This window comes from Aedes aegypti, chromosome 2, assembly GCF_002204515.2.
Source record: "Aedes aegypti strain LVP_AGWG chromosome 2, AaegL5.0 Primary Assembly, whole genome shotgun sequence".
Classification (NCBI taxonomy): Eukaryota; Metazoa; Arthropoda; class Insecta; order Diptera; family Culicidae; genus Aedes; species Aedes aegypti.
This window is the reverse complement of record NC_035108.1, coordinates 446,060,914-446,078,081: the sequence shown is the minus strand read 5'-3', so window position 1 is coordinate 446,078,081 and position 17,168 is coordinate 446,060,914. Positions and strand designations below refer to the sequence as shown.

General features: G+C 38.6%; 1 protein-coding gene and 1 long non-coding RNA gene across 2 annotated transcripts; one reads left to right on the top strand and one right to left on the bottom strand.

The window, feature by feature from the left end:
- The first annotated feature begins 164 nt into the window (after nt 1–164).
- LOC5579487 (zinc finger protein 268) lies at nt 165–13,736 on the top strand. The gene is made up of 4 exons (XM_021847953.1): nt 165–318; nt 1,365–1,769; nt 11,241–12,698; nt 13,094–13,736. Exons 1-4 carry the CDS (start codon nt 196–198, stop codon nt 13,619–13,621), a joined length of 2,514 nt encoding a protein of 837 aa, XP_021703645.1. The 5' UTR covers nt 165–195; the 3' UTR covers nt 13,622–13,736.
- A 185-nt stretch (nt 13,737–13,921) lies between these two features.
- LOC110677145 lies at nt 13,922–15,469 on the bottom strand. Its single transcript, XR_002500986.1, has 2 exons — nt 15,394–15,469; nt 13,922–13,973 (listed from the first exon to the last, which is right to left on the bottom strand). It is a non-coding gene; the product is annotated as an uncharacterized LOC110677145 (long non-coding RNA).
- Between the last annotated feature and the right edge of the window lie 1,699 nt (nt 15,470–17,168).

Below are 17,168 nucleotides of genomic sequence, written 5' to 3'. Positions count from 1 at the left end.
TTGATTTTGGATATTTCGGTTCGACATGACAAGCGCGACAGCTGATCGAAAGCCCCTTCTGTAAAACCGTTCCGCGCGCGTCTGACACCTCAAAAAGTGACGCTTAGCTCACGAACGATTACAAACGAGAGATAATTTTTCCACACGGTTTGCAGTTTTGGTAGTTTTAAAAGTTTAAATATTTTGGAGTAAGTCATGGATCAATACTGTCGGATTTGCGTGCGTAACGATCTTGGCCCCGGACAGATGGTATCGCTGTTCTGCGAGCGGAAGGGCGAAGTCATTGCCAACATGATTATTGACTGTGCCGATGTGATGGTAAGCTTTTGATATAGGCTGAGATGTTATTGATATGAAGTACCCAAGCAACCACCAAGCTCCATATTGGCTATATAATGCTAGTGAAGGGCTCATAAGTCGTTCAATAGTTCTATATTAGCATCATATGGCCGTTTAGCAAAATATAGAACTAATCGCGCTTATTGATTACCTGATTATTTCTGTTATTATATATTTTTTATTTTTTTTTAGTATATTTTCAAACTTTACGTTTATTAGTTATATCCAGGTATTCTGTGTTAGACAAAACTATCATCCAAGTTTGGCAAAACTAAATTAAGCTATTATTAACATTTTGTTAACAACATATTACATGTTATTTGCCGTAGCCGTTCATAATGTTTACGGGAGAATTAAATTCACCTGCTTCTAAGTGAAATAAAATCGCTCTTCAATAAATTTTAAAGCATTTATCGACGCAATGAAAGATTCCAACCAATTGCCTATAAAAGTTCTACTGGAGTCAGTTTTGACCAGAATTCCTAGTAGAGGAAAAACTAGTACGACTATCAGGGTAATAAATTGAGAGACATCTCGAAGATCACTCATGAAATTAAATCCTGCCTTTGGAATTACTTTGAGGATTATTCCACGTGCGATGTGTGTAATTCAAGTCTCTAATTGAACTTGCTGCCCTGTGCATTGAAAAGGCAATTAGGCAGCTATGGAAGTATATTAACTAAACTGTGTTTCGACACAAACGTCCATAGTTTTGAAAAAATTGGTTTCAAATGACGAAAAAAGTTGATGTTTTATGTGCTCATGAATGATGATAGCAACTCCACCACATGCTACATCCTGGCGATCATTTCGATGAACAAAAAAGTTTGGATTTCTTTGGAGTTTGGGTACAGGTTTCAAATAAATTTTAGTGATAACTGCTATACTGCCCTTCTACGCCTACTTGTCCCATGTTCTATGTAAACCTTATGGACCGCGGGACAAATATGCGTAGAACGGCAGTATATGTATGTTATTAGCTTAATTTAGAAAATTAAACAGCTCGTCCTCTGTTATAATTTTAGGTTTCGCACGACGATAATCTACCGGATGCGGTGTGCCCTGACTGCCTTACCAGGCTCGTTGATGCATTTACCCTGAGGAAGCTAATACGCGACTCGGAGAGTGCCCTTCAAGCCATAGCACTCCGGTTGAAGGCCGAGAAAGCTGGCGAATTGCTGATGGATCCACTTCAATTGGAACCTCCACCCATTGAACTATCACACCCGAAGGAACCCGGGGCCAGTGGGGGTAAAGCCACAAAATATCCCACCGACGAACAAATCGAAAGCATCGAAACGTTTGAAACGTACAATGTTATCAAACTGAGGGGCGTACGATGTTGCGGTTGTAACGAAATTTTGCCATCCAAGCAGGATTTGGTCAGGCACAGTCGTTTGGAGCATTCGCATCGAGCAGGGGGGTCACAGGTATGTATAACCAACGACGTAATCAGAACTCTTTTCGTTCGAATGATCGTAAACGTTATTTCATCAATTTCCGGCAAAAACAACGATTTTGATACCCTTCACTTGTAATATTTTGTATAAAACGTATCGCTTCAAAGAACACCTACTGTCCTCTTTTTCTTGTACAATGGACAAAATGTATTTAACGGAATCATGAAGTCTATTACTTAAATATTCGTCGAGGTTTTCGTTCAGGTACAGCTCCTAGGTCTTTTCTAAAATTTCCTTCAGAAATTCCTCAAAATTTCCTTCATATTAGTTGTCTCAAAAAGATGAGATTCCAACCGTCTCAGAAAATCTTGCACATGTGTTCATAAACTACTTTCATGATGTCCCCTACAATTGTTTGGGACCTAATTTCAAGGGTATTGGTCAAAGAATCCTTATTGAAACCTTTTTTTTAGATTTAATTTTTCTTCTTAACTTTTATAACAAATTAGTGGTTCATGCATCCTACCTTAACCTCAGGGGCTGCCTACTCTGCCACTCGTGAGCTAGCTTACGTTGTGCTCGCGCCGCCGCTCCGCTCGCAGGGATGTCACCGCCGCCAGTAAGCTATCGGGCGTCGGATATGAGCGAGCACCGGGACGCTGCCTCAGCGTGCACCTCACAATTAGGGCACTCGCGTCGGGGAATTCTTGGCGCGAGCTATCGCCTGGCGGAATATGAGTCACTCGCGTCCATGTAATAAGGATGTTGCTGTACCGGGTAACGCACGTGAGTTATCCACCCCACACTACAGCTTCACAGACGTTTTCGGAATAGTTCGATCGTTTCACTTTTCCGGCATCACAGGCGATTTAAGGACAATCGCTAATTACACTCAGGGAACGCGATATTTGCCGGTTCTAACCTGCACACCTGTTAGTTTTGCGTTTCGCAACGCTTCTCTCGATCAGCCTTTGCTGGCTGAAATTTAAATGGCCCAGCCATCGAGCTCGAGCTCCAACAAACCCCCAGATATGGGCGTTTTCTCTCCCACTCTCTCGCATTTCCTGCTAACCACGTATACCAACCATATCGTGGTTGTGGCAGTTGGTATCCAGCGATGTTGGTAGCGGGCGGCGTGTCGATGGGCGGTTTTATTTTTAATAAGTTTATATAATACAAAAACCTAACTCCTAAACATGCAATGCTAATACAATTATATTAAATTATTTTAGTTTAAGTCAATGGGGCATTGATAAATGTTACACTTTCTTCACGACTTTGTTTTGTTCATGTTTATTATGTTTATTAGATAAAATGCAATCCTAAAAACTCACAAGCTTATAGAAATTACCTTGTTTGAAGGTTTGATTTTTTTCCTTCAAATTCTAAGTTTCTAACTCTAGTAGTTTTAAAGATTTTTTTTGCTGAACTGATTGATGATAAGCCTTTAATACTGTTACTATAAACCGTACTGAGATCAAAAATTTGACCCCAAAGATGTTTCCCAAAAATTGTTCATGAATTGTATTTATGAACTGCTCCAGAAATTCTTCCAGACCCCTTCTGGATTTCTTCTAAAATCACACTAGCTGGTACTGTATTAATTATTCCAATGATCTGTTCAGACGTTTGTGAACAATTGCACAAGTTTTTTGGCAGGGATTCATAGATTGTTATATTTGAAGATTTCATTATTAGAGCGGAAAACTAAAGCTGTAGGGTGTCCTAGAGAGTATGGGCGTGATTTTGATATACTGTCATTTCAAAACAGGGTCAGATAAAACTCTAATTTTCACACATTATATTCTTGCACCCATTAAAAGTAGATAGTGAATTTGAGCGATTTATTCCACATCAAATTTGTAAATAGTGCAGTATTTTTAGAAGCATTCCGATAAGTTTTGCGTAAATCGTGTTATTTTTGAAATACTGTGTTTATCGGTGCCGGTACCATTATCGATAAGAATATATTATGCTCAGAGCTGAAGCGTGCTCTCATGGCGCCCTTGGCAAACCGCCCTTTGGGTGTCCTCAAGTCAATTTTGTTTTCATGATGCAAATTTGTATGTAATTATTGTTAAAATTGCCAAGTAATATAAGTGCATATAAACGGTATACATAAAGCTAGCATTACTGTGTACAGCTCCTAGGTCTTTTCTAAAATTTCCTTCAGAAATTCCTCAAAAATTCATCCATATTAGTTGCCTCAAAAAGATGAGATTCCAACCGTCTCAGAAAATCTTGCACATGTGTTCATAAACTACTTTCATGATGTCCCCTACAATAGTTTGGGACCTAATTTCAAGGGTATTGGTCAAAGAATTCTTATTAAAACCTTTTTTTTAGAGATTTAATTTTTCTTAACTTTTATAACAAAGCAGTATAGTTGAAATGGATTTTGAGTAGGAAAATTGAGGCCTTGGCAATGTTATAAATTGTAACAGAAATATGGCTCAAGAGTAGCATGTTTCCACTTCAATAGTAGTTATACAGTAATCATGTAGTTTTTTATGTATAACTGCAGCTTCAACTGCATTGGTACCTGGGATACTAGTAATTTGCAAATAGAGATTATTTTTTAAATTTTAGAACGACTACTGTATGATAATATTATACATCTTGCTGCTAGCCGCAGGGGTACACAAGAAGATGATCAGGCGAAGATTGCAGGCAGTCGTACATGCAGTCGCCAAATGCGCAAGACTCCACAACTGAAATTCGAAACACCAACCAACAAAAAATCCTATCATGGTCAACGGTACAGCCATGCCAGACAAGAAAACCGGTAAGAACGTTGGCGTCACCCTCGATCGGCACCTCTTTTTCAAAGCCCACTTTAATAATGTCTGATCGGCATGGAAGTCGAAAGCTGATATCCGGAAAAATAAAAAGAGCAACCGAGCGTCCAGAATCCGAGTTGCCGACGCATTCGTAAACAGCCGATTGCTTTGCCGAGAACTTTCGAGCGATCACCATTCTAAATGCGGCCTACAAAGTATTATCCCAGATCACCGTCTGTCACCTGTAGTAAACGAGTTCGTGGGAAGTTATCAAGCCGGCTTCGTTGACGGCCGATCGACAACGGACCAGATCTTTACTGTATGGCAAATCCTCCAAAAATGTCGTGAATACTAGGTCCCAACGCATCACCTTTTCATCGATTTCAAGGCGGCATACGACAGTATCGACCGTGTAGAGCTATGGAAAATCATGGACGAGAACAGCTTTCCCGGGAAGTTCACGAGACTGATAAGAGCGACGATGGAAGGTGTGCGAAATTGGTGATGGACTTTCGTGCCTGTTGTTCAATATTGCACTAGAAGGTGTTAAGCGGAGAGCCGGGCTTAACAGCCGGGGTACGATTTTTACGTGATCCAGTCAATTTGTTTGCTTCGCGGATGTCCATCGTCGGCCGAACATTTGAAAAGGTGGCAAACCTGTAAACCCGCCTGAAACGCGAGGCAGCAAAAGTTGGACTGGTGGTGAATGCGGCCAAGACAAAGTACATGCTAGCTGGTGGGGCCGAGCGCGACAGGGCTCGCCTAGGTAGCAGTGGTACGATAGACGGGGATACGTTCGAGGTGGTCGACGAGTTCGTCTACCTTGGATCCTTGTTGACGGCTGACAATAACGTTAGCCGTGAAATACGGAGGCGCATCATCAGTGGAAGTCGGGCCTACTATGGCCTCCAGAAGAAGCTGCGGTCAAAAAAGATTCACGCCCGCACCAAATGTACCATGTACAAAACGCTCATAAGGCCGGTAGTCCTCTACGGGCACGAAACGTGGACGATGCTCGAGGAGGACCTGCAAGCACTTGGAGTCTTCGAACGTCGGGTGCTAAGGACGATCTTCGGCGGTGTGTGGCGGCGAAGGATGAACCACGAGCTCGCCCAACTCTACGGCGAACCCAGTATCCAGAAGGTGGCCAAAGCTGGAAGGATACGATGGGCAGGGCATGTTGCAAAAATGCCGGACAGCAACCCTGCAAAGATGGTGTTCGCGTCGGATCCGGTTGGTACAAGAAGGCGTGGAGCGCAGCCAGCTAGGTGGGCGGAACAGTGCGTATCGAGCGTGGGGCAGAACCGAGGATGGAGAGATGCGGCCACGAACCGAGTATTGTGGCGTGAAATTGTTGAATCAGTGTTATCTGTGTAGATGTTAACTAAATAAATGAACCATTGCTTTACGGGATCAAAACAACGGGTCAACGTTTCGACGAACCGATCAGCAACCTAGGGGGGAACCTACAACAACGCGATCCGAATAATCTCGGGACATCTGCCTTCTACGCCAGCCGACTCAGCTTGTGCTGAAGCCGAAGTCTTACCTTTCCAATACAAATTGGGTCCGTGGAACTCTAGAGTTTTCGGATAACCCAAGCGTAACTGGGCTCCCCAAGCACTTAAACTTGGGAGGTAAGTTCCACGTCTACGCCAGTGTAAACCTATCATTGAGTAGGCAACAAAATCCCGTAACTGGGCACCCTGAGCACCTTAAATTCAGGTGGTAAGTCCCACGTCTGCTGTCGTATCAATATACTGAACAACACCATCCACACAAGAAAGAAATCTGGATCCTAAAAAAAAAAATAATAAAATATTCACAATTATGCTATTTGTAGCCTACTCACCCCTGGCTGTCAGTCGATCTCCCCTCCAACACGATTACGTTTTTTTGGAGGAGAGAAAGATCTTCCTACATAAGGCCTGAATCAGGGATGCTGACAGGATCAACCTTTTTTCCGAATCCTCACCGCTGCTGCCGGTCGCTCATCGGTCCAATAGCTGCTGGGTGATCTTTTCCCGCCTATTTCGCTGGTCACATCTTCACAGGAGGAACGGATTGCTGGCGACCAATGCCCACTGTTCAAGGTGCTGGTGGGTGATCACCTCCCACACCCGTCGTAGCCGGTTTCGCCGCATACCCTAACCTTAGGGAAAGGGGATTCATGTTTTCCTTCATTACACGACGGCACATCGAAGATTTTCCGCTGAAAAGCTGGTGGGTACTCTTCCTAGCACCCGTCGTAGCCATTTTCGCGGCACATCACAGAGACAAGAAGGGGAAAATCGATTTTCCATCCAATTTCAACTTGTAGTATTGTTCCTTTCATTTTACTTGTTTGTTTGAATGTGTTATTGATGCTTCTTCACCTGCTGCTTGAGCTTTAACAAAGCACTGCCCTGCAGAAGGCGTGTGAAATAAACCGTTCCAATTCCGCTATAGACACTTTTTTCATTGCACCAGCCGAATCTAATATTTTGCGGAGACGATGAAAACGTGACCGATCAATTTTCAACTCATCCCCGTTCGCGCGTGCTGCCTACTGCGATCAGAATACATGGAATTAGATATTAGAGCACTAAATTCAGTTTCGATTTACACAAGTTTCATCAGAGGTTACTTCAGGGTTTTCTTGAGAAATACATTCTGATTTTTTCCATAACGTCTCCAACAATTTCTAAAAATTCTTAAAATTTCATTGGATGAATTAAATATGCCTTGATTTTCAAAGAGTTCTGAATTTTTGAGTTGAAATTTGGTTTGGTTGAAATCGGAAGAAACCATGGAAAGCAATGTTAAGAAATTCGTGAAATTCCTGGAGAAAATAATGATGAATTGTAACACTTATTCTAAAGCCACGAGAAAGTGCCAAACATATCTTTGAAATGATAATAAATCTTCAAGAAGTTTAGAGGAATACCTATAGATAAATTAATGAAAAACCGAATTTAGTACTGTACCATTTCTTTTCACTAAAATTTGTAACCAGATACGAGTATTTCGACCTCAACTGTAAGGCCGACACTGAAACCGGCCTTACAGTTGAGGTCAAAATACGCGTATCTGTTAAAGAATACAAACTAGTGGATTTAAATAGTACTGTACTAAATTTAGCTTTTCATTCATTTATTTATCTTTGAAATATTTTTAGAAACAGGTCTAGTTAGATTTTATGAGTAATTAAACATTTATCTATGTTAGTGTGGTATGTTGAATTTCTTTTTGTCTCTTTTTTCTTAAGACACACTCTTTCCAGTTTTTTTCCGACAAGTGTTCTTAAAAAAACCTATTTTCAAGACCCTCAAGAGCTACCAGCCCTTTAAAAAATAATCCTTAAAATTTAATATAAGGTACCGTGGGGCAAGTGGGTAATGGAATTCGCATAGTTGAGATTCTTCAAATTCTAGAGACTTTAAATTGAAACAAATGAGGTCGTGAATATTTTTTAGCTTGACTCCCACCAAATATAAGCAGCATGCTGAAATTGATTTTTATGAAAAATTAAAGAAAAAAATACAGAAAAAGTTTTTGAAATATGTCTCCTTACTTTTCACTTGCCCCAAAAGTGGGGCAAGTGAAAAGTTTACCGTTTTGAATAATCAATTCAAAAATAAACAGTTATATCCACGATTTCTATAAGCTTTAACATTTGTTAAGGCTTCCCAATGAGCAATAACATAAGTAATATGTAAAGAAAGAAAATGTTATTCTTTTCACTTGAATTTTCTTCTGTTCAGTTATTTTAGTTGAAATGATTCGACAACATTATAACTGCAACATTTCCAATGTTAGTTCTTACATTATAGAACAGCAATTGCATTTCTGCTCTGTATAATTCCCACCGCTCGTTATTTGTTTTTGAGAAAGTCGGATATGGGGATTTTTTTTTATTATCGTACAAATTGGGCCGAAGGGTCTCAGATTTTCATGAAACTTTTTCCACAGGCAGGGCTCATGGATATATGAATAAAAAAAATTGAGAAAAATTCAGGGTCGCCTATTTTTCCGGAAAACTCAGGTGGAAATTTTTCGTTTTCCCTTGACACTACTTACTTTGAAAAATCATAACTCAAGAACGAAGCATCGTAGAAACAAAGTTTTTATATGAAATTTTAAGCAAATTTTCTCAAAAATCCAAAAAAAATATGAACTGGAAAAAGTTTTCCACAAAATTTTCCACCGTTGGGAAAATTCGTAAAGAAAAGCCGGAAAAACTATGCCCGAACTCGTGGAAAATTTTCAAAAAAATATTTTCGAGAAGGTAATTTTATAAGCTTTAATCACTGAAATTTTTGGAATGCACTTTTTTTTCGTTTTTGAGTTATGGCCAATTTTGTGAAAAATGTCCAGATGTGCCATATAAGACTTTTCTTTGAAAAATCATAACTCAAGAACGAAACATTGTAGAAACAAAGTTTTTATATGAAAATTTAAGCAAATTTTCTCAGAAATCCAAAAAAAATATGAACTGGAAAAAGTTTTCCACAAAATTTTCCACCGTAAGGGAAATTCATAAAGAAAAGCTGGAAAATCTATGCCCGAACTCGCGGAAATTTTTTATTAAAATATTTTTGAGAAGGAAACTTTATAAACTTCAATTTTAGTAACTTTTAGGATGTACTTTTTTTTTGTTCCTGAGTTATGGTCAATTTTGTGAAAAATGACCATATTAGCCTTTTCTTTGAAAACAAATCTTTGCTTTTTTTACAAAATTGACCATAGATCAGGAACTAAAGAAAAGTACATCCTAAAAGTTACCAGAATTGAAGTTTATAAAGTTTCTTTCTTAAAAATATTTTTTTAAAAAATTTCCGCGAGTTCGGGCATAGATTTTCCAGCTTTTCTTTATGAATTTCCCCAACGGTGGAAAATTTTGTGGAAAACTTTTTCCAGTTCATATTTTTTTTGGATTTCTGAGAAAATTTGCTTAAATTTTCATACAAAAACTTTGTTTCTACAATGTTTCGTTCTTGAGTTATGATTTTTCAAAGAAAAGTCTTATATGACACATCTGGACATTTTTCACAAAATTGGCCATAACTCAAAAACGAAAAAAAAAGTGCATTCCAAAAATTTCAGTGATTAAGGCTTATAAAATTACCTCCTCGAAAATTTTTTTGAAAATTTTCCGCGAGTTCGGGCATAGTTTTTCCGGCTTTTCTTTACGAATTTCCCCAACGGTGGAAAATTTTGTGGAAAACTTTTTCCAGTTCATATTTTTTTTTGATTTTTGAGAAAATTTGCTTAAATTTTCATATAAAAACTTTGTTTCTACGATGCTTCGTTCTTGAGTTATGATTTTTTAAAGTAAGTAGTGTCAAGGGAAAACAAAAAATTTCCACCTGAGTTTTCCGGAAAAATAGGCGACCCTGAATTTTTCTCAATTTTTTTTTATTCATATATCCATGAGCCCTGCCTGTGGAAAAAGTTTCATGAAAATCTGAGACCCTTCGGCCCAAACCCGTACGGTAATAAAAAAAATCCCCATATGACGTCGGATAACTCTTCGGGAGAAATCAAACGGAATCCTTCAATTACGTATTTAGAATCTTTTTTATGTGGATAGACCTATATCCCATTTTTATGTTTTGAACTAGCTTTACATAGACATTCCACGAGATTTCCGTGTGTTCTCTAATATTGCAACTTTTCAGTCAACGTCTTCCTTTTAATTGGCTGCCCGAAGTAGACATATTAATATTGTAATGTTTGGCAACATCTTTTAGAGAAGTTAAGTTCCATGATTTCTAATAGCTCTTAACGCTTGAGTATAGTGTTTCTTGAATTATCAGCACGTTATGTTTTTCTATGATAATTGCGAACCATGTTTACTTATGGCGACTTAAAGAGAAAACACAAATTCAATCTCTAATGATAAACTTTTCACTTGCCCCACCTGATAAGAAAATTGACGGTGTTTAAATTTAGTTATTTTTAGGTCTACGTCAAATTAATTCTAAAACTTTTTTTATTGCAGTTTGAAACTGTTACAGAGGATAACTAAGAAGTGGTACAGGAAATTATTTTTCACAACTTTTTTCCACTGAAAATATTAAAATAAGATTGTACGCCGCCAACTTGTTACGGAGTAACAGTTGACAGGTTAACAATTTTTCGCTCTATTATGCAATAATGGCTGAAAAATCTCAGAAATCTCTTACCTATCGTATTGTTCTCAATGGCCTCAAAGGTTTACGCATGAGTTCAAAACGTTATTTCACATATAATTGTTTTCACTTACCCCATTTACCCACTTGCCCCGCGGTACCTTACTTCTGGTGATTTATGAACTAATTCTTGGAAGAATAGTTGAAGAAATGTGCATTCAACAGGAATTTAAGACTATACGATAGATCCGCGGAAATTAATAAGACAAATTAGCTCATCAGTTACGCCAATGAGAATTCTTGGAAACATTCCTGAGAATTTTTTTAGAGGAATTCTTGGAGACACCCCGGAAGAGTTAAATTAGAAATTATCTTACGTTTTCGATTCCCAATCGAACCATTCGTGGAGGAAGTACTGGAAGATTCTAAGCCGGAATTCTTTGAGAAATTATTGATCTAATTCCTGGAAGAATTTCATGAGAGATTCCCGTAGTATTATCTAGAATCCCCAACATTTTTCCTAGGGGAGTTAGAAGTATTCTTCTAGCCACGCCCACAAGTTTAACGACAAATGCTTCTATGCTATTATTGATAAATGTTTCTTTCAGGCGTTATTCCAATGTTCAACTTGCTTCGAGCGTTTTCCCAACCGAATGAAGCTGTTGAATCACAACAAAAACTACGAGTCCGATGAAATTTACCACTGCACTGTGTGCGACATCCTGTTCGACATCAAGTACCGCTTGTTGCAGCATCAGAATTTGAGCAAAGCGCATCAGATTGTTCCGGATGCATCTACGGACGGTCAAGGCAACGACAACTGTAAGGGGACGAAGGAGCGAAGGCGTAACCAGTCGCGAAAACGTGCTGCGAAAGAGTTGCACTACCCGGATGGGGAGTTTATCTTGTCGATCGATGAAACTCAGGAATATCAGATCATCCATATGGCAGGGGAACGATGTTGCGGATGTGGGATGGTATTTCATAATTATCAGGATCTGATAGATCATTGCGGAGAAGTACATCCACGGAAGGATGATGACAGCACTAGCTACGAGTGCAACTTATGCTTTGAAAGATTCGAACAGATACAGTCGTACAACCGACATAAAACATCCAGGGTACAAAAAGAGATTTTCTACTGTAAGTTCTGCGACGTTGTAATCGATGTAAAGTTTAGGTTTGAGCAGCATTTGAAAACCAGCGTTGCCCATCAATCAGCTGTTGAGAGAGCAGGCATAAAATCCAACTTTCCCGTTGACGAGAAATCTATTTCTGAACTGCGTGCGCTGGAGAGGAATATTGAAGTCTTGGAAATCGATGGCGTTCGTTGCTGTGGATGTGACTTTGTATGCAACACCAGAGAGGAGCTGGAAGATCATTCAGAGGAAAGGCATGGATTTGAAAGAGATGTGTTGGGTAACAGCGACGAGTTTGAATGCGATATCTGTTTCAAACGGTTCTTGAAATTCGGATTGCTTACATTTCACAAGAACCTAGCTCTTCAGAAAACTTTATACAAGTGTAAGCATTGTGATGAACAATCTGAAATTAAATATCGAATCTTGCAGCATCTCGCTGAAAACGTGCACCATATTTCGGATCAACCAGAACCAACTTCAGAGTCAGAACCGAAAGTGTTCCACTGTTGCTTCGTGAAGTGCTCAGTGACCTTTGAAGACCCTAACGATCTGCTAGACCACGTGGAAGAGCAGCATGCTCCAAAGCGTCGTGAAAATGCTCGGGAACGTGAATCGAATGCGTTCATCTGCTATGTGTGCCACAAGAGTTTCAAAAACGAACGCTCGCTGCAAAGTCACCAATTCCCGAAGAAAACCGAAAATCTACACGTTTGCAGTACTTGCAATGCAAGCTTTCTGTACTTATCGGCACTGACAAATCACGAAAAGATGCATACCGGAATAAAGGAATACAAGTGTGATGTGTGCGATAAGGAATTTTATGATGAGCGGGCTCTAAAAGTGCACCAAGTGTGTCACAAAGAGGACCGACCCTATGTTTGCGATATTTGTTCGAAGTCTTTCCTCAGAAAGGGTAACTTAAGGGTAAGTTCGAAACTTGTTTACAGCATTGGGCAATACATTTGCAACTAGTGTTTTCCATAATCATACTAGATCTCGGTTATTTATGTACCATTTTGAATGAAATTTTCACGATACGTATTTTTAGTATTTTCTTTGTCTTCAGTACGATACAGTAATCATGTTCAAAATTGTTTGTCAATAGTACTTCACTAGACCTTTTTTGGAATTAGTGAAAGGAATAAAAACAGTAAAATTCAAGTTATGTTTGAAGTTCTGTGAAAGTTTAATTCTAATATTTTATAAATAATTCAGGTCCAACCCTCCGAAGCTGATCGCTTTGTACAAATATGTGGCAAATGTTTTGTCAAATATTGTACGTTACTGAAATTTGGGTATAATCATTCCTCCAATTGTAGGTGCACAAACGCTGCCATTCGGACAACATCTGGGAGTGTCCACACTGTACCAACAAGTTCAAAACCAAGCAATCGCTAACCCTCCACATTCGGAGCCATACCGGAGAGAAACCATTCGAGTGTCACTACTGTACCAATCGGTACAGCCACTGGTCCGATCGCAATCGCCACGAAATGTCCGCCCATACCAAAGTGCGACCGCATAAGTGCCCCGATTGCGAAATGACCTTCATTCGGAAGCGCCAGCTAACGCTCCACGCCAGAACCCACACGGGCGAGCGGCCGTACACGTGTCACATTTGCGACCGAACCTTCGTGCAGTCGACCTACCTGAAGAAGCACTTGGCCACGCACGAGAAGCATGGAACGAAAGTCAAGGAAACGGAATACCTGATCGAACTTATGCCCGAGGAAGGCGAGAAGGAGTTTGAGGTTGTGGAGATGGTAGAGAACGACCAGCAGATGCTGGACGAGGGGAACTCGGAAAACGATCGGATGAGCGAAGAAGAAATGGACGATGATGAATGAATGTCTGTTACGTATTTTTGTAAGTCTACATTTTCCTATAAGATAACTCCAAGAATAAATATTACAGCAAGTTGCGTACATGATAGAGAAAATATACACAATAATACCGAATTCATATCAAAATGCGCTTTAGTTGTACTCCTTCGTTATGTTCATGTTTTTGATGCAAGTTCTGCTCCACCACATAATTTTCTGGATGCCTAATACTTAGGTACTGTCCATTAATTACGTAAGGGTTTATGGGGGAGGGGGGGTCTGATATTTCTTACGCGCCATACAATTTATTTTTAATTTTTTTTTTTATGGTGTACTCAGCTGGAGCTGCATGACAGCTTCGTTGTCTGTGCTGGACCTAGGGTTACCATATTTGCTCTAACCAAAAAGAGTACATTTTTGTCAACTCTCTAAAAGAGTGCAAAAGAGTACATTAAGCCTATCCTCAAAAATCCGAAATTCAGTTTTCGTAAAGTGTTTGTTTGTTTTTTATGTTAATTATTTTCAGTTTTTTTTTCAAAATTTTCAAACCGTCATTGAAAATAAAAATGTTGAAATAAATGACTTAAGTCGAGTCTAGTACCCGACACTGAAGATATATACGCGTATATGTTGAAGAATACAAAATCTAGTGGAATCAAATGGTACAGTACTGGATTCGATTTATTAATTTTTTATGGGTACCGCGTGACACTGTGATCAATTTCACCCGAATTCACGGTACTCCACTAAACAAAAATGTAGAGCTATTTATTTGAATAATTAAGAAGCCCTGTGTTTTTTGTTTTCGATTTGTCGAATCTTACGGAAGAAATAGCATCTTCAATTCTTACATTTGCCCGGATTTCATTTTGGTGATCACCAAAATTGAGACCATGCTACGGAAAATTTGAAATTTAATGCTCATGTAAAATTCAAAAATATTCGACAAACCGACCAAAATACAGGAATAATTTGCCAAATAAACGCTCTACATTTTTATTTTCGTCAAATTGCTAATCATATTACCGCTTCGAATTGCAAATCCTAATATCCTTTTACACTTTGTTGAAATTTTACTTCAAATTTATCAAATAAGCTAATTTAGAAATGCTACCGCCCAAATTATGCAAAATTTCGTCAAACTTATAATCAGAAAAATTTTTGCATTTAAATATTAATTATTGAGCTTGTCTAACGGGCACCAATTTATATTTTTCTCTTAGATTGGACGGAATTCAATGAAATTTTGTGATTTTCATGCCTACTGCAGCCAATATTGACTCCAGATGAATAGATTTCTAAAATATTCTTATTAATGGCGTACATATCCGTTAATGTTATTCCACGTGCAAATAGCATTCAATTTTTTGTGATATTCATTTTCTAAACAAAAATTGATTCATGTGGCATGCATGTTAATACTATATGTATAAAAATATGCGTTTGTAAAAGAATACAGAAAAACCAAGTAGACTGAGAAGAAACTTCTATTTAAAACCTTTTCTTTGAAAAGCATATCAACCAGTGTCTTTGACTAAAAATTCGCAAGAGTTTTGTTCTAAAAGTTTAAAAGCTGGAGGATGTTTAAGGTATTACATATTTCTTATACTCCCAAAACTTAATTTTGAAAGTTTACCTGCTTTAAAGTAATATCTGATTTGATCAGTAATTATAAGAGATATGCCGAAAAAGAGTACACTTGATCTCATTTAACAAAAAGAATAGTACACATTTTTTTAGACCACAAAAGAGTACATGTACTCTAAAAAGAGTACGTCCGGTAACCCTAGCTGGACCCCGTAGTGCAAATTTTTACCTCTACTTTTGCCAATATTTAGACGGAATAGGCTATGTTGCCCGCTTTAAGGTGAAGATGAATCGAAGCCAAATCTCAAATTTTCAAAAGCACAAATCTGGAGAACCAAAAATTCTTTTAAGCTGAAATTTTAATCGATTGGTCACTAGCTGGTGGTAATCAATCGATTAAATTTTCAGCTCAAACGGGTGTTTGGTTCTCCAGATTTGTGCTCTTGAAAATTTGAAGTTTGGCTTCGTTTCATCTTCACCTTAACACTATTTTGTTTGAATATTGTGCAGAAGTAGTTTTATTAAATTGTTTTTGCTTCAGTTTCCCTCCCGTTGTCGTGTTTGTATAGTCAGCCTTTAGTCCTGAGCAATTCGGATTCTTGTTTACCAACCCGGTGCTAGGCAGCCATGTTTTCGTGGTCAGCATCAAACTCAAGAGCAACAACGTACATTGGCCTAATCATATTAGGGAATTTTTCCTTCAATACTAGAATGTGTTTCTAGCTAATCACACCAACCCAAATTGACTTTCTGTACTGCAATCCAATAGTTTGCAACCGTTTGTTTGTTCGAATATCTGTTGTTTTGCGGGTAAAGAAATTTTACGGAGAAAAAGATTTCGCCATCATCGATTGTTATTCCTCAAACGGTTATTTGTTTACAAACATTGAGCTGTCAGTGGGAACCACTTCCCAGAGGGAACCAGATATGTTTGCTCGTTATTTTTCAATGGGGTTGTATGGGCGGTGTCAGGAGGCTGTTGTTTACGCATGGAGAAGCGACATGACAATATATGTTGTAAATGAATGCACTTCTTGGAAATAACATACAGAGCTATAGGCCTTTTCATGTGACAGGTCCGTCTATGCATTTGTTCACATCGGTGGAGGACCGGTGCATACACGAGGCTGTCATTTTCATAAAAGAACTGTCAAAGAGCTTCCCGATCAGCTGTTTTGGAACGTCATGTGAATAGAGCTTAGTGACATTTGAACACACATAGACTAGCATACGCTCGTCATATCATTTCCAGACTCATCAAAATGCATATGGAAATATTACCCAATTTGAAAAATTTACACCCGGTTTCTGGGTGCTTTTCGAGCCTGAGTGCATATTGTTTTCCTCTAAGGTTCACAACTACATCTACACTAGGGCACTCATACCATTGGGCGTGATAACCACTATAGGCCCATGTTGTAGTCTATGTTGACAAATTGCAGCCCAAATGTCATCTCCAAGCATCTTTTGACAATGATATACAGAGAATGTTAATTATATAGATTGCGGTCGAATTTAAAAATGATAGCGATTTAATGGAAGATCCGTTTTCCCGAATGAACGTTATAGAAGCGAAAAACATGAAATGTGCTTCCATCTAGGTATACGCGAACAATAACTATCTGAAGTGTCTCGTCATTTTTCAGGTCTTGTATGTCATGTATTCTCTTGTATTTTAGTCGTTTATGCTACTAGTCTGAAACAATGTCAATGATGTGTTCCAATCTATTCCAATCTATTGTTCTGATCTATCCCAAAATATGAGTCAAGTTAAAAAGTCTTATGTTCCAAAGGTCGCGCTGGAATGCTAACCATTACAATTTCTAGGAGAGACGACTATCTATGTTGATAACTTGTAGTACCGATTCCAAGTTATAGATAATTATGAGAAGAAGTATCAAATCGAAATGTACTGTAAATGTGTTCGGTATGGTCAGCTATGTGTTTTATGTTCGTTGCTATTGTTCTGAGGTCTTCTCAAAAT

What these genes read in the sequence shown, in the direction of transcription:
- LOC5579487 (XM_021847953.1), top strand. Translation starts at nt 196, where the DNA reads ATGGATCAATACTGTCGGATTTGCGTGCGTAACGATCTTGGCCCCGGA. An exon ending in TTGACTGTGCCGATGTGATG is followed by an intron (nt 319 to 1,364) that starts GTAAGCTTTTGA and finishes TTATAATTTTAG; the next exon opens with GTTTCGCACGACGATAATCT. An exon ending in ATCGAGCAGGGGGGTCACAG is followed by an intron (nt 1,770 to 11,240) that starts GTATGTATAACC and finishes TGTTTCTTTCAG; the next exon opens with GCGTTATTCCAATGTTCAAC.